At 40.0% G+C, this 24142-nt stretch overlaps 1 protein-coding gene across 1 annotated transcript in view; it reads right to left on the bottom strand.

Moving 5' to 3' along the window:
• Positions 1-23401, bottom strand: part of PRDM5 (PR/SET domain 5) — a 53891-nt gene extending 30490 nt beyond the window's left edge. The window contains exons 1-8 of the mRNA XM_029964047.1: positions 23381-23401; positions 20412-20495; positions 12749-12871; positions 8177-8360; positions 7342-7516; positions 5733-5854; positions 3435-3514; positions 577-661 (exon numbers count right to left, since the gene is read on the bottom strand). Of these exons, the coding sequence (XP_029819907.1) occupies positions 577-661; positions 3435-3514; positions 5733-5854; positions 7342-7516; positions 8177-8360; positions 12749-12871; positions 20412-20495; positions 23381-23401 (874 nt within the window). The remainder of the gene's footprint in view (positions 1-576; positions 662-3434; positions 3515-5732; positions 5855-7341; positions 7517-8176; positions 8361-12748; positions 12872-20411; positions 20496-23380) is intronic.
• Between the last annotated feature and the right edge of the window lie 741 nt (positions 23402-24142).

The raw sequence follows: 24142 nt of genomic DNA, 5'->3' as shown, positions 1-24142 counted from the left end.
ACACAGAAAAACCTGGCAGAGCAGACCTGTGTCACACTGCCAAACCCAGGGACCAGCCACTCCCTGCCCACAGTGACCTGTGCCGGCTGAGCACGGGCACAAGGAAATATTTGGGTGGTCTAGGGAACGGCCTGGAGCATGAGCTGCTCTCCTCTGACCAGAAACTACGTGCACACGGCCCCACCAGTACATACACCAATGCTTCCCTGTTGAGCACAGATCACTGACAGCACGCCCCAGCTCCCGTCCTCTTCTCTTCACTCACTGCTTTTTCCCCTCCTCTCTATGCCACCTAACCATCTTTTGCCCCATCCCAGCTCACTGACCTCATCTTCCCCAGCTGGCACAACAAAACAGCTTGACAGAGCAGCAGTAGGGAGAAGACTACAGCATTACATCTGGATTTTTAAAAGGCTTTGATAGGATAGCTTAGATGGTTTCCTTGGAACCTGAGATTTGCTTGACCAGCTCAGCACAACGTAGATTTCATCAAGCCTTCTATAAGAAACTAGTTCAGGTAAAATTCAATATCCATTAAATACATATCCATGGGTTTGAGTTACTTTTGTACATTACCTGAGTGAGTTATCATGTGGCGTTTTAGTTGGTTTGCTGAAATAAATTTCTTGTCACATTCCTGACACTCAAAGATCTCGTGGACCTGCAAAATGAGTGTTTAACAACAATTAAATGCATGCCTCAAACAAGATCATGCATCTTACATATACAGAAAGTCCCTAACAAGCTGTAACCATTTCTTAGCCAGTTGCCATATTAATTCTCATAAATATTCTGTGATTTTCCCTTTGCTGGTCCCTTGGTGAAAAACATCATCTCCCAAAAAAATAAAAATTCATAATTGCAAACAAAAAATTACCACTATAACAATGCTGCAAATTTTCATAACCTGTGTTTCTAACTATCAGATCCTTTTAAAATACCATTATTAGGAAAGCACCAAAAAAGATGCAGAATAACTTCTCAGAACTCTTCCTTCTAGTCTTATCGGCAAAAACAACACAGAAACAACTTCATAGCTTCTGTATGAATTTTAAAACACAAGAACTATCAAACTCTTGCAGGCTTGTTTCTCTTAAAAGCTTTTAGATAAAAGACAGTGGAGGGGCAGCAGTGTCTCAAACTGTAAATGCAGTATTTTCAATACTGGAGCACATAAGGTCATCAAGGACAAAATGCTGGGCTACTCCTGTATATGTGCTCACTTCTAAGTTTAAGTTTTGTGAGCAATTCAAATTCCAAAACAGGAGACCCTTATATTAAAAGGAATCCTTTAGCAAGAATCTGCACCAGTGAAGATTAAAAGTCCCCTTGCTTCCTTGCTCATTATTATCTTTGTTGAGCGACTGAACTTTACATTTTACTTGAACTTCAGAACTTAAGTCTCAGAATACAGTTCAGATGGTGGTTTATTTGTTCTACCACAAACTTACAGAAAGGAAATCTTACAACAAACTCATTCATTCTATTACCCAGTCTTCTGCAAGCTCCTGTGCAGCATTTCCTCAGTTGTGTTGCTGGGAATTTAATTTTGTTTATACTATCATATCACTTAACAGCCCAAATCATGGACTACTGTAAATATCAGATAGAAGACAGTAATGTACAGCTGGAGGATAAGACAAAAGAGAACCAGTGGATATACACAGTCCTACATTTCCTTGAATTCAAAAAAAAAAAAAAAGGCATTACACCAAAAATTAACATGTTACTGTTTCCACAGTCTGGAAAACAAGAAGGTAAGATTAAGGGACAGAAGGTGATGACAGCAAAGTTTAATTGTGCATGGCTAAGGAAGATCTTTAGACATTGAAGACACAAGCAAGGCACAAGACACACAAAGTTAAAAATGAGTTGAAATAAAAGATGGCATGAAAGCTACAGATCATGTCTTCAGAAAGTAAACATATGTCAATCCCTTACAGCCACCCTATTCACCTCCCTTCTCTGTGTTGATCACATTTATCTCTTTCTGTTGTTTGGGCTGATTTTTTGTTACACTCTACCTTTCTATTCTCTGCTTTTAGTTCTTTACATTGACAGGAAATGTGTGGGGGAAAAAAAAAATCATCTTTCTCCCAGTTTCACCTATTGGTTTCTTACTGGTTTTATTGCCTGTATAAATATTTCTGGCAATGATGATCCTGCCCCACTTCCCACAAAAGCAAAGTAATTCAAGCAGACAGACAAGCATGAGCCCTACTATGTGCAATCTCCTTCACTACCTGATGTGAGTGAACCTGGAATATCTATTTTCTGGATATTTAAAAAGAGAAAAAGTTTGATGCACAAAATCTTCATGGTGATTCTCAAGATGAGTAAGTGCTCAGCTGACATGTCCAGTGCTATTTGAGAAGCTTGTTAGTGTGTGTGACAGTGTCTGCACAGAATTACAACTACTGAAACAGAACAAACACTTTAATAAAATGGACACACTAACCAGGATATTCTGCATTTTCAGGGCCTGATGTGTGAAAGGTGCACCAATGCATAAAGCTTTTAATTACATGTGTGGCAAGGCACACCATGATTTGACCTGAGGAGTAACAAAGTTAGACTAGAAAGGACAAGTAACACAGGCAAGGAGAAAAACAAATTTAAAAGGAGGGGCCTCATCATTTCCTTTGCAACAACATATTTTAATTGATATCATCTATATCCTCAATGGATTCAGGCTATAACCAGGGCATTATTAAAGACTTACAGTTAATCTGATAAACAGTACAATGCAGTTTTTTGCAAAAACAGAATCTCCTGGGTTTTAGTGATTTATCAAATTAATCTTGCAGGGACTTCCTTTGGGTATAATGGCTTCAGAATCTCATATTCACAGTCCATCTGTATTTCTGTATGAACACCCTTACTTCCAATAGATGGTTTTCGAACTGTTAACCCCTCCTGTTCTGGTTATAAAAGATTATGTGCATAAACAAAAAGACATTAAAAATTTGGAGTTGAGGAAGATGTTTTTTTTACTCCTCAGTAACTCCAATACAAATAACACCTTAGTGGTATGTCAGAAAGCAGTGACCGTATTCTACACAAAAACTGAAGGCTTACGAATCTACTTTATGGTCTCTGTATGCTGTCATTACATAACACACTTTAGATTAAGCTTAGTGTTTAAGAGTGCTGAAGAACAGTGGGCAGCTCTGACTTAATGCTGGGATGCACAAATGATGCAAGCACAAACATACTTGCATTGGGTAAAAGATGCACTAAAACTTTAGGAAGATCTTTGCTTTAACCAAGTGCAATTACAAAAACAAGCCCCCCCAGTGTAATCTGCTGGGTTTGTAAGCATGGCAGATTACCCAAAGGCTTGCATTACAGCAGCTTTCAAGTGACCTGAGCAGCACAGCCTCGCAGCTCAGGGAAGTCAGTGCCTGCTGTGAGCCAGCCTTCATCTCACTGACCTTTCGATGCTCTTGGAGATTTGCTGCTGAGGAACATTTCTTATTGCACACTGAACACATCAGCTTCTTCCTAGAATTTCCTGAAACAGAAACAAAATACCACCAACATCTTAAAAAGGAAGTGCTAAGAAAGAACCTAAATATTTCCACTGAGCCTGTGACTTTTCACAGGTCATTTGACTGACATAAGATTTTTCACATTTGTAGCCCATCTTCAAAGTGTTCCATGTCAGGAGTTCTCTGTGGGTGTCCAACAAACCAGTTACTGATGGAATGTAAATCAAGAAAACTAGAACAATAAAGAAAAAAAACCTTCAAATAGATGTTATCATACCTCACCAATCCCATATGAAGAGCACAATTCACATCTAGGAACAACTCACTGCATAACTGAACAGCTAATTTTTTCCAAAGTCAATAGTGCAGTAATGACAAAAAAATATCCCAAACTGAAGTCAAAGCCACCATTTCCCATCCTTGTTTATTTAGAAAGCATTAAGCATCCTACTATATAAAATAATATCTCATTAATGGTCTTTAAATGAACAAAACAGGGAAATCCTATTGGCATCAGATCACGAACTCGAATCTCATCTAAAATGTAAATTACAAACCAGCTACAGGTCAGATACCAGATGCATTTTCTTTCCCTTTTCACAGCTCTTTTAAAAAGTGACAGACCACTTAATTGGTTTTATCTATTACTTACCTTTAGCAATTCATTTTAGTAACCCACAAAGCCATTTTACTACAATAAAAAGCCACTAGAAACCTAATTCTTTGTTTATAACTACATGCCCATGCAGGATAGTTCCTAGCTTACGTAAAACATGTTCATGCTACGCTGAACACTAAAAAGAATGGAGGAAGAATTCCTACTATGTTGATTCTTCTTACTACAATGCACCCTGCCCATCCATTGGTTCGATAATTAAATGTGTAGTGTAAAAGAAGTATCAAATCTCACAAATGCATTTGCTGTTATAAGACTTATGACAAGGATTTACATATGCAAATACACACATAACACAGGAATACACTTAGTCCTTCAACTCACAAGGACATTAATGAGACCTTGTCAGAGGAAAGGAAGGTAGCAGGGAGTATCTGTTCATAGCTTTGCAAAACAGGGAACACACAACAATCCCTTCTACTTTCCCTTGGCTCCAGGGAACACGAGGCAGGAAGGAATTCTAGAAGTGTCCCCCAGCAGTAGCAGGTTCTTTTCCTCCCTTCACCAACACCACTTGTGACTTCTACAACTGCCAAGGGGTAAAATAAAAGCTCTGCTCATTGTGTGGGCAGTGCAAAAATATCCTCCAGGTATCTGCTCTCAGTCATGTCTGGAGCGATTCAAGAGAACTGTGGATTTCATATAGTACTACATAACTGACCAAAGCTAAGCCTAAACATAACAGTGCTCATGGATGAAAAAATTCTTACTGATACTGAAAAAAGGAGATAACCTTTTATAAGAATGATTATGGAAGGTATTTTTTGTATGATTATGCAATGGTTTGTCAGGAGAAAGCGATTTCACGTAATGAAAGTCTTAAAATGCATCTCAGTGGTGCCATCATCAACTAATACACACAACTTTTCTGTGCACTCTGGAATTCTGCTGTCCCCACAGCAGGGATCTCCCACTGACATGGAGATGGGAAATGCAGAGAACAGAATGCCAGCACTGAGACCTGCATTGTGGACCTGAAAGCAGTATTTTGCCCTTTCATGAAGAAAAAAAGAGAATCAAGTTTGCTTGAAAACTATTGATTTGCAGTGCACTGATATAAAAACACCAGGGCCTAAGAGGACTAATGGATTGTCTGGTCTGGCTTCCTGCATGACAGAGGCTATAGAATTTTATGCAACACCCTCATCAAGCCTAATCACTTGGGAAGCATGTCTTCCAGAAAGACATCCCATTGTGTCCTGAAAATACAAAAAAAAATGAAGAACTCACCACTTCCTGGAGCAGTTTGTGCTGTGCCAAAAGGGGTTGATTTTCCTTACCACTGAAACATTTTGCTCCATCTATCCTTTGCCTGGCTTAAGCTTCCCAAGATGCCTATTACATTTTCTGCAGGAGACTAATGATTCATCTGCTTTACAGTAATTTCTCCCTGGGGGAGGAGGAATAGTTACTCCTGCAATTAGTTACTTCTTAATTTTCATTTTGATACAAACCAATCCATTAAAAAAAGAAACCAAAGACAATGTTTACTCTGATTTGCAAATTTTAGGGCAGGGACATGTTAGAGGGGGTTTTCTCTGCAGAAGCATTAAGCTCTTTCTTACCACTGTGGACATTTTCTTTGTGCTTTTTCAGGGCATCCTTACTCTTGAACCTCTTCCCACAGCTTTCTGCCTTGCAGATGAACCTGGCATCCCCTCTGCACGCCTCCTTGTGCTGCTCATAGCTATATGGAATTACAAATAAAGGAAAAAAAAAAACAGCACATGGAGCAGTATCTCCAGAAACCAGACACACAGCAAGTACTCTGAGCTGAACACATGCTGCACTGCAGAGTTCCAAGGCCAGCTCATGCATTACTTACAGTAGAGAGGAAGGAAAGCATTTGACTCCTGTCCCTGTTAGGATTCCCACACACTAACAAGCTGGAAAGAGAACATGCAAAGGGAGCCCAGCAATGCTATGACAGCAGTCCAGCAACTGGGACACAAAACCTCGATTCTGAGCTGAAGGCAGTACTGCAAACAGAGCACTGAAAGCTTCTGGAGGAGTCTCCTGGGCTGATGTTCTCTGTGCACTGCAGGACACTAAAAGACAAACAAAAGAAGAAAGAGAGTAAGGGGGACATTCTACAACTTACACAGCCTTGCAGTAGCTAAAAACATATATACACATACATATACACCTCTACAAATTTTCAAGTAGGTGAGGAATCTATCTTATGTGAAGTCTCCTGGAATTTAGTGGGACTAATCAAAGGCATCAACAGCAAGAATCAGGATCATACTGCTGTTCCCTCATGAGGATTAATCTTACCTGGCTTGATGCAAATACACAGCACACACCCAACTTCTACTATAGACTAGAGGGAACATGGCTAAGTTCAAATGAAAATATTTAATTGCCTCCACCAAATACTTCTCTGCTATGCAATTTTATTTATTTCCATGAAAGAACACAGATCTCACATAATGCTGCCAGCTCTAGGAACATGAACATCATTCAGATGTAAAAAAGATCAATGTATTACAAGAGCAGCCTTAAGTGCATCCTATGCAATGTGTTTCTTTCCAATACAAGAGAGTTAGATTAATCATACTATGTATAATCACTTAAACATCTAATGCACCATCTGTAATTAAATGTATAATAAAATATAATATATCTATTTAATTGCAATAAAAATTATATATGTATAAACAAGACACAAAACCAGTTCATTTCTGTACAGAAGTAAAATTGTAAGGACTTTAGTAACAAAACCACATACTTACACTCTCTTAGAGAATAAAGAGGTGCTATTAAATCTCACATCTTTCATGTTTCTATTTGGGTTTTCTCTATCACCCAAAGTTGGGAGTTTTTTTCTTTTAAATCCATCTTTAATTCTGTACCAACATCCACAGTTTAAAAATTACACCTCCTAAATTGCTAAATAGTCCACTGATGGAGACCAGGAGTTTTGCACCAAACTGCAGCTCTGGTCTACAGTGTATGATTTTTAAACATAAAAATTTAGCAACATTTTTGCCTTTCAAATCGAAGTCTCCCACAAATATGAGAAATTAACATATTAAAAGGCTAAAGTAGAGTAAGGGTACAAATACAGAAGCATAAAAATTAAAGCTGAAATTGTGATTAGGTCAAAGAAATAGATGATTGAATGAAATCAATCAAAATGATCCCTGAAAAAACACTCCTCTTTCTACTCACTGTCTTTGTAGAGCTTGTTTAACAGGGAATTTCTTTCCACAATTTCGGCACTTAAATTCCTTTTCCTCACTGGGCTTTTGGTGCAAAGTCTGCAGATGTTCAGCTAGAATCTCCTGGCTGGCAAAACTGGATTCACAGTGTGGGCATGCATGGTCCTCTTTACAGGTGAGGGGATCTGCACGATTGGAGGCAAAACCAGTGGAAAAGAGTAGTTTTCAGGCAATATTTTGGTTACACTAAGAGAGATTTTCTGCCAGAAAGAGATGATGCAAAATGGCATCCTGAAATTCCCAAAAGGCACTGTCTCTGAATGGATTATAAACAGCCTACCTTGAGGGGATTACCATCAGCATTACTGCAAATGGAGGCAAAGTATTAAGCCGGGTGTGACTTTGGCTGTTGGCCCCAATTAGTCATGCAAGTTGTGTCTACTGGGATAAAGATGCTGAGAATTCCCCCAACAGCTCAGGTCACCTTCCTTTGCTTAGACATCTCACCTTTTGGATTGGCTGATTTATGAAAAGGTTTATTTCTCTCCCATCAAAGCAAGAAGGAAAGTAACCCCCTAAGAGCAAAAACTTAGCTTTCATAAGGCTGTGTCAGGTGAAACAAGCTCTGTCTTTAGTTCAAAAATAAATAGTTACTACTTACATGTCCATCTAAGCTCACCCATTACCCCTTCTTATTAGACAGAAAAGAACCTCAAGTCCAACTAAAGAGATAAGTCATACAAGAACTCAGACAAAACCCAAGAAACCTATGCAGTCAAAGTTCTCTTTCTCCTTTGTTACTATTTTCAGCTCTCAAGTCACCCTATTTTCTACATCTTGCTCACCTGCAATTTTTTCACCAGCTGGCTGCATTTCTTTATTGCTGCCACTGTCTTCAACTTCCTGGATAAGGGTTACCTCTTCCTCCTCCTCTTCCTCTTCTTCCATGTCACTGTCCAAGTACCCAATCAGAAGTTCTGTGTCTGTTTCAATATCTTCCACAGCCAGGTAGAAAATATTTTCCCCTTCCTGTTTCAAACAAGCAATAAATCGTTACCTCAGGAAAAGAAAACTCCAGACACAAGTACAGGACTCTGAACCAATATCAGCCCTCAACTATGGAAGGCTTGGCTCCGTTCCTCAGGGAGCACAGTGCTACAACAGCCTTTTCTAAGTCTTCTTTACCAGCGTGGCTACATGGATAAAATGCATGACTATCCTGGTATTTGGGAAATATTCCCCTGCCTCACCTGGGAGGCTTTTCCACTACTCACTGTAGTTTAGACCAAAGTGAAGATAGCGCTGAAGTCCTCTTCCTGCCACACTCTGTTTGACAAGAACTTCAGAGTTTGAAAATGAAATATTCGAGCATTAGAAAAATGGCAAAATGTAGATAATTAACACAGCTTAGCTCTGTCCCCAGTTGGCTGCATCAGTTCCAACAGCTTTCAGCAGCACGTTTACACGGTGTTATCTTCTCTCTTCCTCAAGGTTCCCAGCCTTCTCCAGCAGGCTCTCAACCCTGCTCAGTTCAGTTGTCTCCACTACCAAGTAAGCAGGCACAGCTGGAAAACGCACTGCAGACCCTCTGCTGGTTTAAATCAGTGTGGATCCACAAAAGGCCAAGAGATCCAGCCCACATTCTGCACAACAGGACAAACTACATAACAATAAGCTCCAACACCTCGACAATGACTAAACAAGCTTCCAAACAGACACATGAACTGACAACTTCAGTCTTTGACAATGCTTAATTAAAATACCCAAGGTTGGCACAGTGGGTGGTAAAGGGGGGGAAATCTATAGCAAAACCATCTGTCTTCTAAAGTGATACTCAGAGGTGCCTAGGTGCCTTTTCTTTTTGCCATATGCCAACCAACTGCTTTAGGTACAGACCCAAAATGCTGCAGGAGACTCATTGTTATGCAGCGAAGACTCCCAAGTTCTACCACAAATCTTAAAGCTTATCTGATTAACATCCAGCCAAGTTAACTGAAGCTTCTTTCCACTGCACCCAGCCATATATTTTGTATCGAGCTTCCCTGAACAAGGACAAGATAATGATTTTTAATTTTTGTAATATACTAAGATTAATTCAAACTGCCAACAGGGATGTAGAATTCCTTGAGCCGTAGAAGGTCTGGTATATATTATACAAGATATTGTCACACAAGAGTGAAACCTCCTTAATTCAGCAGACCTGATAGAGCTGCTGCTTTCAAGGATGCACCACTTTTCTGTCCTTATCTCAACAGCAGCATTGGAAAACAAAGAAAATTATGCATTTTTTTCTCTAGATCTGTTCTGCAGTCCAGATATCCATCAGCATCCCAACCAAACTTCTGCACACAGCTATAAGTTGCTGGTTTTCATATGTCTCTGTCAAGTTGCAGAGACCCTTAATTTACTGCAGTCTAAACTCAAAACAAATCACATACTGAAACTCCTGACATGAGGAAAAGTAAAAGGTCTTTCTACACTCAGTTTCCACTTACAGAGGATAAAATCACTGGGGTAAACCTCCAATACATCACTGTTTAGGATAACCTTATTCTAAAAGCAACACAACCTTATGAAGGGGAGCACGTACCCACTACTGGCTTGCAAGAAGCAACTTTAAAAATTAAAAGTTTTAAGAATTGAAAGAAACAAAGGAAAAGCCATGTATCCCAGGCAGAAATAACTCATTAAAGAACCAAATAGCACACCTAGATCACGGGACACACCTTACACCACACAGTAAATCAGGGAAAACAGCAACCAGAACTAATTATTCAGATTAACACAGAGCAGGGGCATGAACCCCAACAACCAATCTCTTATCAATACTGCTGCATCCTCACCATCTCTGCACTTTCTCTGCATGCATCTGGGGCTTATTTCACAGCTCTGTGTCTAAAAACATCCTGGTTCTTTCCTATTTGTGTATTTTTGGTTAGGAAAAAGATTAATGATAGATGTACTGCGGACTGTCAGTGCCTGAGTGCTCTTGGTTGCAATTGCTTTGAAAGGCCTTGGTGCCAGCCCAATCCAAACTCATTTGTCCTCCAGGGTTAATTTGTCTGGCTTCTCCATCCAAACATGCTAATAGCCAGGTATTCAGAGCACTAATTAATCAAGATACACCCACGCTGTAGTAGCTCCTCGAGGCAGCATTTCCAGTGAAACCAATGGAAGTTCTCCAGAAACCACAGAAGAATTATGTCTCTCCCTCTTATCCAGCAGCACGTGCATGAAGCACATTAATCTACATGCATGCAAGCACAGTAAACATAGCAAGAAATCTTAATAACTTTAATAATTTTAATAATCCTCCCGTTTCCAAGAACACACCTGCAGTTGTTCCACCTGCCCATCTGCTTAGATCACTCAGGCTGTTTTCCTAATAATGTCCACCCCCAGCAGGCAACAACGGTCCTGGGGGAAAACTCCAAGTGCTGGTCATGGTGGCATCACAACCTCCCTTCAGGCAATTCCTGGTTTTTGTTCAGCTTTGTTTCTCTCCCCCGAGGCCTTCACTGTCATCTTTTACACTGCAAGCCTCACCCACCTGCCTAGCAAATGCAGCTCTCGTTATCTCACTTTTGCTCCACTCCAGGCACCTCTCCCATGCAGATTCTTGGCTGTTCCATACAGCTGCACACTTTCACATGTGCTTTGGAAGAGAGAAGGCTGAGAGGGAACATGGGGTCACTGACAGCCCATCACCCAAAAGTGTCACCACCAATATGTCATCACTTCTGAAAGCTTAAAACAGAGCAGGAGGAAGCAGCACATAGTCTTTTGTCATCTGAGGGAGTGCAGGGCTTTTATATCCTTCTGAGCTTGACCAGCTGGCTCCAACCCAGCCTTCTTAATCCTTATCCAGTTTCCTTGTGCCCACAACCACTCCTTTAAAAGTTACCTGACTTCTCTATCTCCAATTTCCTGGCACCAAGCCAGCTCTTCAGCCCACCTGTTGTGCCAGTTCTCTTTTGCTACCTCCTCAAACAAGCCCACTCCCTTTCCAGGTCTTTGCCTGCAGCTCCAGGCTGTCCTGTTTGCCAGAGTAAAACCAATATTGGCAATGTCTGTGAGGGCAGAAACCACGATCCAGGAAATGCGTGGAGATGAGTTCTTGGAGGCCAAGGCAGGAGAAGGCAAACCCACGAGCACAGGAAAGGTCCTGCATGCAGTATTAGGAAAGATGTGATCAGAATAAAAAATGCCTTTCCAAGCTGGAGAGCACTCAGGTGCCCCTGGGGGAGCTGGTGAAGCAAGATGGCTTTGCAGAGGTGCTGCTGGGGTCCCTTTCCTTCCCAAGAAGCCCACTGGTACACACTGGATATTCCACTAAAATAACTATTGCAAAGCTGAGGTCATCTTACTGAGTGTTTTATTGGCAATACAATAGTGACCATGAATTGTTCATGCTGCTCCCTCCTGTGAACCTGACTTTGCCCTTGCTGTCACTGCCTCTGCACTCATGATGTGCTAATCACTGAGAGGGCCTGAGACCCCTCACAGACGAGAGGTAAAGCAACTATTCACTGGTATACAAGGACTAGGGTATCAAGTGAAACTAAGAAGTTTCTAGAAGAAAAACAGAAACATACTTCAACACAATTTGTAATTACAACAGTGGAACTTGTTACCACAGAGCAGTCCTGCAAATGACAACTATAAAAATGCAAAAATAAAGTGGGTAGGTTCAGATCAACGGCAAAGGCTACAAAATCATTTTTTGGTTAATTTATCCTCAAGTACTACATGATCATCCTATCAGATAATCAAATCTTTCGATTCTCTGTTTTCTACTGAAATATTTTAAGCACCATACTCCCTTTCAAACCTCTCTCACTTTTATATTAAATTTTAAACTATAAGCCAAATACATGATTCTGCTTTTCATACACCTAAATCCACACCTGAGTTTAGCCCAAAACACAAGTAGGCACCTAAATAATTAGTCCTGACTCAACCAGGTATATAGTTATATTTTTAGCTTCCACAATGCCAATAAAGCAACCACATTCAGGTAAAAGCTTAACTTGACAGTAGTGAGAAAATTAAACTGTTGTTACAGTTTAATTGTGAGTTAACTACTCTGGAAATTACTTTTATGTACACTGTTCACTTCAAATCAGGAGAAACAGTTCATGTAAGTGATTCAGTCCAATTTCATCACAGTGGATTAATATAAACCTTTCAAATAATATAAGATTCTAATCAGATTCAATCAGATTCTTTCATCATATCAATCTTATTTAGGGTATTATACTTAAGCACAAGAGTTCAGTTCTAAAAAGAAGGGCAGAAAAGCAGTTTGCTGCTTCTCTCAGATCTTACAATTTTATTGCAAGACATAAAGACCCAAGAGGAGATCAAATCAGTAAATCAAGAACAGGAGGCAAATGGCAGGAATCCACCAAACCTACCTGGATGGCTGCCAGGTTCTTCTGTTCCTGGGATGGAGCCTCATGGACAAAGCGCAGCCAGTTGGAATGGCGCGGATTGCTCGCATCCAGGACATAAAGGACCTCGCCTTTGCTACCACGAACCTGCAACATCACACACCAAAAAAAAAGGAAGTAAATTTAAAACTGTTTACCAAACACACACCATTATAAGGCACCAAGGCAAGCTGGTGCTCAGCAAGTGAATCTTGCACTCAACAGGTAGCACAGCTGTGGTGCTCATTCACCTTTTCCTGTAAACGTATTTATTCACCTCAGAATAGGGGGGCAACTCAAATTTAGCAACTTTATTGAGCTCCCCCTCTCTTTTCCTACACTTTCCTTTAGTAAACGAGTATTCTGCCTGAGCCTCCCCAGTCTGAAAGCTTCATCACTGGTGCTTAGGTTATTTTTTCCTCTCTCCTTGTTCCTTCCAGTCCTCCTTTTCTTTAGGATCTTGCCAGAAACCAATACAACCTGAGAGGTTCCTTCAGCAAGGGCAAAATCCATCTTGCTCTTGGACGGAGATCTACCTTCAGATCAAGGATCAATATTTATTCATTCCATATATCCTGTTTTACAGGTCACTTGAATATCTTTTATATGTCTAAAAGACATATATCACTAAAAGAATTTTAAATATGCAGCCCCAATGAACAGCAGTCAGTCTTAAACTGTGTTTGGTTGAAATTTTGTCAGAATAGGATACTAATTTCAGTAAACAAATTAGTGTCCTATGTAGGTGAAGGGCTGTGAGTTATTCACTAGAGGACAGGTTCAGGTGTCAGGTTTTGCCCACTAAGTGAAAAAGCCACCTTAAAAAAAAAAGTTGTGCACAAAAGATACAGACATGGATAAATCTGGAGCTTTTGGCTACAGTTACAGATCCATATAATTTCTATGATTGTAACAAAGTTCCAGCTTACATTGTAAAAATGAAGATAATAGAAATAAAAACTTAATACTAACCAAGTCATTCTTCACCCTTGAAACACAAAGACGTACTGCTGAAAAAAATACATTTGTCACTGCCAAAAAAATTTGTTTAATTTTAAATAATAAATCACTTGAATCTGCACTGATACAGATGATAAAGAGCCGTGCTAAAAGGTCATATAGCCACACTACTATTCCACGTGATTAATTTATATAATGAATGTATTTTCCTTTTCATCTGTCAACAAGAAGTATCCAATGCATGTATTTCCTAAGAGCCAGGGAATTCGGCCATGTAAGATCAAAATTAGATTGTCCTCATGGCTTTGTTTTGAGATGACTCACATTCTTTCTATATTTGTTTCTAATAGATGCAATATCATATTCCTTCAGTATGACTGCTTCAATTACCTAAACATGTAGGATATCATCAGGAAGGAAAAACTGTATTCCCTTACAATAATAGCTGCTGACAGCATGTTGTTCTCAGATTTAAAGAAAACCAAAAACCCTACTGTAGTTTCTGCAAACAAATAAGTCATCCAAATTTATTACTCTTCTTCCAAAGGAAAACATCACACCTTAAAAAGGACAGATCGTGGAAAAGCTCCAGCATTTCAAACTTTAAAAGCTCTTTGACTTTCAAACACATAGATTAACCACCATGGAAAATGTCAAATGTACATACTGTAGTGCACCTGGGAACAATATTATCTAACACTAAGCACTGCAATGGGTTTTCCAGAGAACTTAGGGATGCCCCATTCCTGGAACTGTTCAAGTCCAGATTGGATGGGGCCCTGAGCAACCTGACTTTGTGAGTGGCATCTCTGCCAGTGGCAAAGGGGTTGGAACAAGATGACCTTTAAGGTCCCTTCCAACCCAAACAATTCTGTAACACTGTAATAATCATCCAGTTCCACACAGGAAATCCATGGCAATGGTAGCCACTGCTGATTAGCACTGTCGAGCAATTAAAGTGAAGGCAATGGCTTTGTGATTTGGCTACCAAAGTATGGGCTACAGAAGCACACTACGGAGGCCCTATAAAGGCTTCCATCAGATCTTGAGCTGGAAAGAGAAGCAATTCAGGTCCCATTATAGAAACCCTATGTTACACTATCCACCTTTTCACCAGTTCTTCATTTGCTTGATCCTTAAATTACGTAAGAATAATTTATATTCACTTCAGTGATACACAGTGATCTCAGTTATGCTTTCTCAGTCCCTGCCAATCCATAAAGAGATGTAAAACATAAAGCAAAGCCTTAGCACATAAGGAAACTATTGAAAAAAGAATACAGTAAATCCCTTAAAAACATTCTATATTTTCTACTGCTTTTTTCACCTCATAAAGAAATAATGCTGCATTAAATACACAGATGGGAGGATGAAAAGTCAAGAAAAACAGCAAAAGCTCCGTACTTAACATGGACTACACTGGTGACATTTGCCACTCCTTTCGTGGTTGCATGGAGAGTGAGTTTCCTAAATGAACAACTGGTCTTTGAATACCATGGCAGCGAATCACAAACTTCATATTTAAAACACCTAAAATGCACACCGATATCCAAAGCATGCACCAGACACAGGAGCACCTCAAAGAATTATCATCCTGAGAATCAACACAAAGGTGTCACTGAACTGACTCAGTCAAATGTCTTCACAGCAAGACGAATTAAGTCGATTAACAAACACCACGTACGAAATTATCCCCGCATTTCCAGGACACAGCCCAAATTGTCACGTGTGCTACTTCAAAATGCTCATGAGTGCAACTGCAAACGCTCTGCCACGAACACCTGGCAAGGCAAGAAGGGAAAACAAAACTTCCCTGCAAGCAAGCAGATGGTTATCTTTGCTGAAGGCAGTAAACACACTGTCTGCTTTCTGGAAACCATTTTCTAAACATTTATAAATGGAAAAACCTATGTTCATCAAACAACCATGTAAAGAAAGGTACTGTGTTCTGCATTGCATTTTTTTTGATGGGCTGCAAACATGTTTTTTATTGTTACAGAATAAAACAGGTAGATGCAATACTTCTGCATCCTCAGTTTTGGACCCCCATCACAGAGCACAAACTCACATTTTAACATTGCTGGAGAAAGTATTAAAACAACACTTGCAAAAGAAACCTGAGGCAGCAACTGGTGATTTCCTTACTCACTAAGAAGTCCTGAGACATAGACAAAATGTGACATTTTCCTTCAGCCAAAATACACAGTTTTCCACATTAATGAAGCCCCTGACCTGACCTTGTCAGAGACAGAAGGTACAGAAGGCTCACTCCTATGCTCCTGCTAACATTCTGTGGAGTTTCCATCAGCAGGGATGAACTTCACATTCACTGGAATGACACCCAAATCTCCTTGAGGAAATAGTGTGTGCTCTTCCAGAACAAGCTCAGAGTAGAACAGGAACAGCACAGCCTATCAACAGGTGCTTCCTAACATCCTATAAATCCCATAACTGAAGATGGGAGGCTAAGCCCCAGTCACTTTTGGAAATAGATTCTTCTCATCACCAAAACCAGAAGACTATTAAGGTGCTGTTCCAAAAGTTACTAAAATTAATACAAAATCATACATTTGAATGGATAAAGATGACTAAAACAAGTTTTAATGGAAATGTAGCTAAATAAACAAATTTAATACAATAAACTACTTTGGACACCTATCTATGCCAGTGGGGATTAATTCATGAAAACTGAAAATCTCGGATGCAAACTTGCAGCTCTGACTTGTGTGAAAGTCCAGATCATTTGCCTAAGAAATGAGAAAAACAAAAGCATTTCTGAAAAATTTTTAAAGATTAACCCAAAAATGTTAAAAGCCAACAATTTTAAAATGTAAATACTATCTGAGGAACAACGACTGGAAAGGCAGTCTTCATACAGAAAAAACAAAGCCTACATTGCTAAGAGCTAGATTTACAATATTGCATTCATCTTCAGGGCAAACACAGAATTCATCAAAATTTTTTATCGTGAAACTCTGGACATAATTTGACTTCATGTCTTGTGTGCAAATGCCTTTGTGTACCACAACCACATTTTACAGGCAAGATATCAAAGAAATAAGAAAAAATAAAAAAAAGGAAAAATTCTACCAAAACACACCAAGCTTAAAGTGCTTGACTTTCTCATACCTCAACCCCAAACATTACAGCTCCGATGTAAAACTGCCAAGAGCAGATTTTCTGTTGCCTTCACCAGTTTCCAGGCAGGCTTATTTAACCAAAACCAATTGTCACCGCAAAAGTGATGAGAGTTAAGTACTAGAAACATTAGATCATTTCATTTTCTCATACAAACACAAACATTAACTGCCATTGAAAGACTGATTTCTGATCTCCTCGGTCTCAGTACAACAATGAAGAAAACATGATCTTGGCAGACAGACAGAAACCAAACCTGAAATATGTAACATTCAGCATTACATGGCATATTATGTCCCATCCAACCCTGACCAACATTTCTTCATGGTATATCAGAGTATTTGGAGAAGGACTAAGTCTTTCCAGCCCTCCCTGTTTTAACATTTGCCAAAGTCATCCCCAGAAGTATATGCTTGCCATAATCCAACAGCAGTGAAATGAATGCCACTTTCCTGCTTAGGGACAATAATCTTCCCTTTGCAAAGGGACATCTGAGCCTCCAGAGCAAAAACTCCTGCGAACTTTTTAATACCTGAAGATTATTTCCTTCTTGCCTTTAAGCACTTGCTCTTCCAGCAAACACACGTAATTTTAAAACAGCTCTGCCAGGTGTACTAACAGACACACACGAAGCAGTATTTAATCAAGGTGTTAGCAGGGTGATAAGACCAAGACCAAAACTCTCAGCTCATCCCCAGCAACTGGCTGTGTCCTTCAGGAGCACAACAGTCTGAGAGATGACACAGGAGCTGGGGGGTAACACACAGACGTTTTCTTAACAGGAAGAAACAAAAAGCACAAAGCCATTTGGACGTTTTCTTGGCTTTTATCACTCCTAACTATATGGTTATAATAAATTTGGGGGGTTCCCTTTCACATCTCACACAAATACAGTATTTCAGCCTGTAACTCTTCACAAAGATAACAGTAAGATCAAGGATGCTTCCCGCCCACCCCACTCCTCTGGAATCTGTTGAATGAGCAAATATAAAGCCTTGATTTCTTTAAAGCAACACACGTTACAGGCAGATCAATGGCATCCTGCTAGATTTAATTTAAAGAGGAATTCCATCATCTTCAGAACTTTATTTAAAAAAAATCACTGGGCTCAATAAATGTCTTGGGTCCCAAGTTTTCCCAAAGACCAAAAGAAAACACAGCGTGTGCAATTCTGTCTCAACGTGATGTCTTAAAGATGCCAACTCACAATGCTGGTCCCAGAGAAAAAGGAACAGCTTGATCAAAACAGACCACATCACAGAGCACTACTCTGCACAACTAGAAATGCATGTGGTGAACTTCCTCACAGACAAATACTCCACAAAACTGAAGCCCAGATCCCAGGCATCACCTCCCAAGAGAAGAAACGTCGCACCAACGCTGAATTTTTTTCCTTGGCTTACAAAAAGCCTATCCTACTCAGCCTTCTTTCTAAAGGTGTCCTTTCTGAAAACACATTTTTTTGAATGCCAACAGACTGTGAAGTCAGGCTTTAGTGTGCCTTCATCCAATAGTCTTCAAATTAGTTATTTTTAATATCTTTGCTACAGCTGACTACACACAAACTTGGCCAGTTTCTGTGCGTGCCTCCCACAGGCTCTGGAATAACCATCTACTTGGACTGCTCAACATCTTACTTTCTGCATTCCTGGTCTCAATTTTCAACTTAAGACTACTCCCAGCATGATTTGAATTATATTATAAGGCTCACGTTCAGACCAACCTCAGTAAACATGAACAACTTGGGTTAAAACATTATTCAGGAAGTCATAAAATTTGGTATGTAGGAATCTTTTCAAGGCTTTCAAAACTAGGTTACAGTAAGATATTATGAAATGATTTTAGAACAGCTCATAAAAAGCTCATTTTCTGGTTTGCTGTCGATAGGGTCATATTAGTGTCATCAGTAAATACATGTATTTGCCTTTTATTTTATGTCTTACAGAAACAGATAAATCTCATTTAAGCATCAGCAACGAGGAAGCTGGAAAATCATACAGCTTTCCAAAAAACTCCTCGTTGCTACAATCCACCCACCATCTTCCATAAACCCTGTTCTAGCTCCAGTATTTTACTGATTTAATATAAAATGCAGAAACATCAGGAAGGGACAAGTGAGCCAGGACACATCAACACGTTCTGTCCTCAGCAAATGTCTGTGATAAAACCACATTGTGTTGGGTTTTTTCGGCTGAGAACAAACAAGGTGAAAACAGTTGCTCTGAGTACATGACCAAAGGGGAACAAATTGTCCACATCTCTTCTCTTCCTCTACTCAAAAAGGGTATTTGGGGCAGACTCCTACATTAAAACAGACAAAAGGAAGGGGGGAAACAGGGATTCACAGACTGGAGTTAACACTCATCCAGGAATATTTTGCCACTTGCTGTATTTACACTGAGTTTGGGTTTAATGAGATGGGCTTTTAGCATTCTCCCACTGCTCCTGGTTCCAGTGTACAGAATCTGTTTATAGATCTGCTAAGGCTGTATCAGTACTGTGCTCTCTTTATAAGCTGCTCAGAGATGTTAATGCTAGAGATTTCTCAAACAAATATGTATTTTGTGGTAAATGCACTGAGAGTGCTTCAAGCCAGATGTCAAACATAAGCTTTTTCTGTACAGTGCCACACAACATAAAAATAACAGTCATTCTTCCACCTCTAACCACAGAAAGGTGAAAAAGTAAGAAATGGGTCCCCTCCTCAGTGTAAAAGGGGACTGAATATGTATTCAATGGAAACCACTTGGCTGGGGAAGAAAAAAAAAAAAAGAAATTCTGCTCAAAGAACTACAGCAGAAAGAGAAAGATTACAAAGACACAACAGAAGCACCAAAAAGGTGTTTATAACAAGCTAGAAACATTATTTTGTGTATTTCTCAGTTAGTGGAATCTCCTCCAGTGGTAAACTCAGATTATGACTTCAGGCAAACGAGCACAACATGAACTGTTATGGGATGGGCTATGGACCTAACTACAAGAACTACTGTATAAACTACTGTTCCCAACTAATACATATAAAAAAGTACAGAAGAGCCCTGAAACTCATTATGCCTTCAGCTATCTGCCCACAGCACCGGGTTTTTATGTTGTTAAAGATCTCTCAACTACTCACTGCATAAGAAGTTGTTACAATTTAAAAACTTCACTCATACAACGTGCCAAACCCAGCACCAGTGTCACACCAGGAAATGTTTTATAACAGTTGAAGGAAGCCATGAGCTGCCACCTGTTGATCAGCATAAATCAGCATCTCAGTAATTTACAGCATCCTCCGTGGAAATTATTTTTTTTAGTATTGCTTTTTACATTTTTAAATAATTTTTCCACACTTCATTGATTAGAAACTATCATTTGCTATTTCTTTATAGTTTTGAATAAGTCAATCCCCCTCCGCCCAAAAAGTATAACTTAAAAGTACAAAATGTCACAACAGTATCTTTAAGCTAGGAGAAAAAATAAAAAAGAAAAAGAAAAAAGAGTATTTGTCACAGTAAAACTTAATTCTGAGAACACTTTTTGCCAGGTGTGATGATGACACTCTACTCACTTCCCACATGAGCCTGCAGTCTGTGTTCTCATCCAGGTCCTGCGGCATTCGCTTCTCCCCTGCAAAGGGGCCAAATTTTTCACCCTGAGGAATAATTATACAACAAAAAGAATCAGTAGGGGACAAAAACAAACAGGTGAACTACCAAACTCCAGCAGAGGAATAATTTTTAGCTTCAAACAGAAGAAGAGGACAGTTTTCCTTTATTGTCCCACTATATGCCAAGAAGGTGCACATCCTTGAGGGTTCAACTTCGAGCTCATTCCCATTCTTTTCACAGCTTGGAGAGTCTCCTAAAACCACACCTTTCCTCTGCGTGCTTATTTCCCCGCTGGGAAGCAGCATTTTGCTTTATCTTAAAGAAGGCTGAAATTTCCAAGTCAAATTTCTTATATTTCTTACAAGATTTTCAGGAAGCACCTTGCAACAGGCATCCAACCGAAACACAGTATTTGGCAAGCACGAAGTTTACATTAGATTTATTCCTGAGATTATTTGCAACGCTGCTTTTTGAAGTGCCCCAAATCAAAACACTGAAGAACTGAGGTTTGATCATACAGAGAGATTCCTTTAAAAATTTAGGGGGTATGCACGTGTCTATGAATTGATTCAAGCCTCCATAAACAAAATTAAAATGTTATACCACCTGCTGTAGTCACAACATTGGCTGTGAAGGCATCCATTGATATGTTCTCCCAAAAGTATTTGGTATTGGAGTTCTGTCCCTCACAGACATCACAGTACACATGCTGCCTTGTCCTTATTTGCAGTGACAAGCCCTACCACCTGGAATCCAGGATGCCATGTTCCCTTAGGCATATTCTGATCCAAAAGCTCTATATACTTCTAAGCATTAGAGATTATAACTACATATTAAAAAGCAACTTTGGTGTTTCTTTTAAAAAAATTTGGTTAATAAAAGTATTGATCTTGTCCACATATCCCTTCCCCCAGGCACATTCCATGTTCCCAGAAACAGCCTGCTACATGTTTTCTCTCCTGTTTAGTTTTTACAGAGTGCCTACAGAGAAAAAAGGGCATGGAAAAGTTTCAGATTCATTCCTCTTGGAAACAACCAATCAAATTAAAAAAAAACCACAACAAACCTTGTATTTAAAATTAAACCTGAAGAGGTAATAACAAAGGCAAATAAAATTGGCATTGAAGAACAAGGCAACAGAACTGAAGGGCAGTATTTTTAAATGTGCACAAAGAGTTCAGTGCAAGGAACAGCAAAGCAGAAGGTGAAAAGAAGAGCACAAGCCAGCAGCTGGAGCCCAGAGCAGACACAGACGTGGGCAGTGGCAGCAAGAACTGGTACTATGGGGCTTCCTGTCCTTCCTTCTCACCGATTTCCAAAACATCCTTCATTGTTCTGCTAATAAATGATGTCAGAGTTCCTCCCTTGGCCAGCTTTTCAAATCCTGGGATTTAATACTCAAACTGAAACTTCCTCCTTCTCTGACTTCATCAGCAAGGAAGGTGAAAACAGGTCAACGCAGGTCTGTGTGTACAGCACCTAAAATGTTAATTTTGCCCATCCCTGAAGCCCACAGCACCCCCGGGATGAAGCACAGCAGCAGTTCAAGAACAAGGAACACCACACATCATTCCCATCCCAGCCACTCCAAACAAGAAATCTCTACTGCAGTATGTGTAAGACCTTCTAGAAGCTCAAAACAATAGCAAAAGGCATCATGACCACCTCTGAATGCAGAGTAAATGTAACATGAGCAGTAGGTGATTCAGATTCCTAAGCACTTTTTATGGCTTCTCAAATTTAGAGGGAAAACAAAACCTGATGTCTTGGAACACAAAGGTCCATGGGGAAAAGTGCAATTATTCATTTAGCCTTTTAGGCCATTTTCTTCATATATATTTATATATATATATATACACATTATTCCTAGTTAACAAACATGTTGTCATATGCCAATATACATTAACCAAAAACATATTTAAGACTTCAGCTTGTTCTCTGATCAATAAAAGCGAGGCACACAACACAGTCTCAAGTCAGCCACAGAAATGATTGAATATATGAAGGTAAATAATTCCAATGCTGAAAAAGCAATTCTCAACAGTTGCTTTCAAGAAAGCAGCAATGACTAATGTTCCAGTGGCAGCAGAACTCTGGGAAATGCAATGGCTCTCTGATGGATAGACCAAGAGCCTCATGAAACTGGTGGCTCTGGATCTTAAGGTCAGCAGTTGGAAAACAGAAGGTACACAAGAATCACACCTTTGTTAAGGTAACAAAACCAAAAGCTTCCACCTTTTATGCTTACAAACAAAAATCCTGAAAGCTCAGGATAACACCTGAAGGTGCACAAGCAGATGGCAGGCAACAGCAGTTCAGAATGCATTATTACCAAAACTTTGCTAACAGTAGAATTTTCAGAGGCCTACTTAGCACTTGGAGAGCTGGTACTGGTTACAGGATCATCTGAAATGTGTTTTACTTTCAGTTCAGACAACCGCAGTTGTGTGACAGCAATAGAGAGAAAACGGTGCACTCAGCACCACAGGTTTTACTTCACAATTAAGTGTCACATTCAACACCTCTTCCCAATCCCAAACCTCCAGGGAATTTAATGGCTATAAGCCACTCTGTATCACAGCCATCAAGTGTAGCACTGGTGCCTCATTACTGGACAGGATCACGTGTTGAGAGTGCTTCAGATGTGATTTTTCTTTCCACGGAAAAGAGTAACACACACCCACCCTTCTCCCAACAGCCGTGCCTTAGGTCTCCAACCAATTTTAGCAATATCTGTTTTCACCACTCCTCACAACTCGAGAGCTGGTTCCTCGGCTCATGAAAGCCCAAAGTCTGCCTGATCAGGGCTTTGCACATCCCAACAGCCTGTGCTCCCAGCACAGCAGATTCACTGCCAGAGGACAAAGCCTGTAACAAACCAGACACTCCTAATACAAACAGACCTTCCTGCAACTGCCCCTGCTTTTACCTTCTGCATTCCACCTGCCATACACGTCACACTTGCAACACTGCAGTATTTCCAGGATGGCCTGGCAGAGCTGTGCAGGCAGAACTCTGACTACAGACACTTTGCCTGTACAGAGTTCTAAGGTGATGTGGAGTAATTCAGATAAGAAATTGCTCTACTTGTCGCTGCATGCACCTCTTATTGGTTCAATAACACTGTAAAGAGGCTTAGCCCTTGACCTCTGAACTGATATTTGCAATTGATATTTTGTATATGCTTGACAGATGTATGCTGTACGTGGAGGGATGCTGATTTCCACGAGTTTCACTCTGTTCCAGAGTCCAGGGATTAACAGATGCTAGTAGTGTACGACCTTCCCGTGTGAATCCCCAAAGCTTTCAAATGAAAGTTCAGAATTTAAGTGAAAAAAAAATTAAGCCAAATGTCATAAAAATGTTCCCCTTCCATTCCCCCTTAACACTCAGGGACACCTTAAAAATAAGAGACCTCCACCCCACGGTGTCTGAGGCTTGCTGATGAAACCACTGAAAAATCAGGCAAAGGAACCAGAGCCAAAAACAGAACAAAAGATGGAAAGCAAAACATGCAAAATACACAAAAGTGTGCGCTACTGCAGGGCTTATAGCTTTGGGTATGCCTTGATGTGTCCTGACGAGCCACCTTGGACCCTTACGGTTGAGATTTCAGGTGATCACGATCACCTCCGTAACGAGGTGTGAAGTGGCATCACCTGGGTGGGGCACGAGAGACCAGAGGCTCAGC

The sequence above is a fragment of the Manacus vitellinus genome, unplaced genomic scaffold, assembly GCF_001715985.3.
Source record: "Manacus vitellinus isolate BGI_N305 unplaced genomic scaffold, ASM171598v3 scaffold_69_pilon, whole genome shotgun sequence".
In the NCBI taxonomy this organism is placed as follows: Eukaryota; Metazoa; Chordata; class Aves; order Passeriformes; family Pipridae; genus Manacus; species Manacus vitellinus.
Note: the sequence above shows the minus strand (reverse complement) of the source record. Positions and strands in the feature narration are given on the sequence as shown.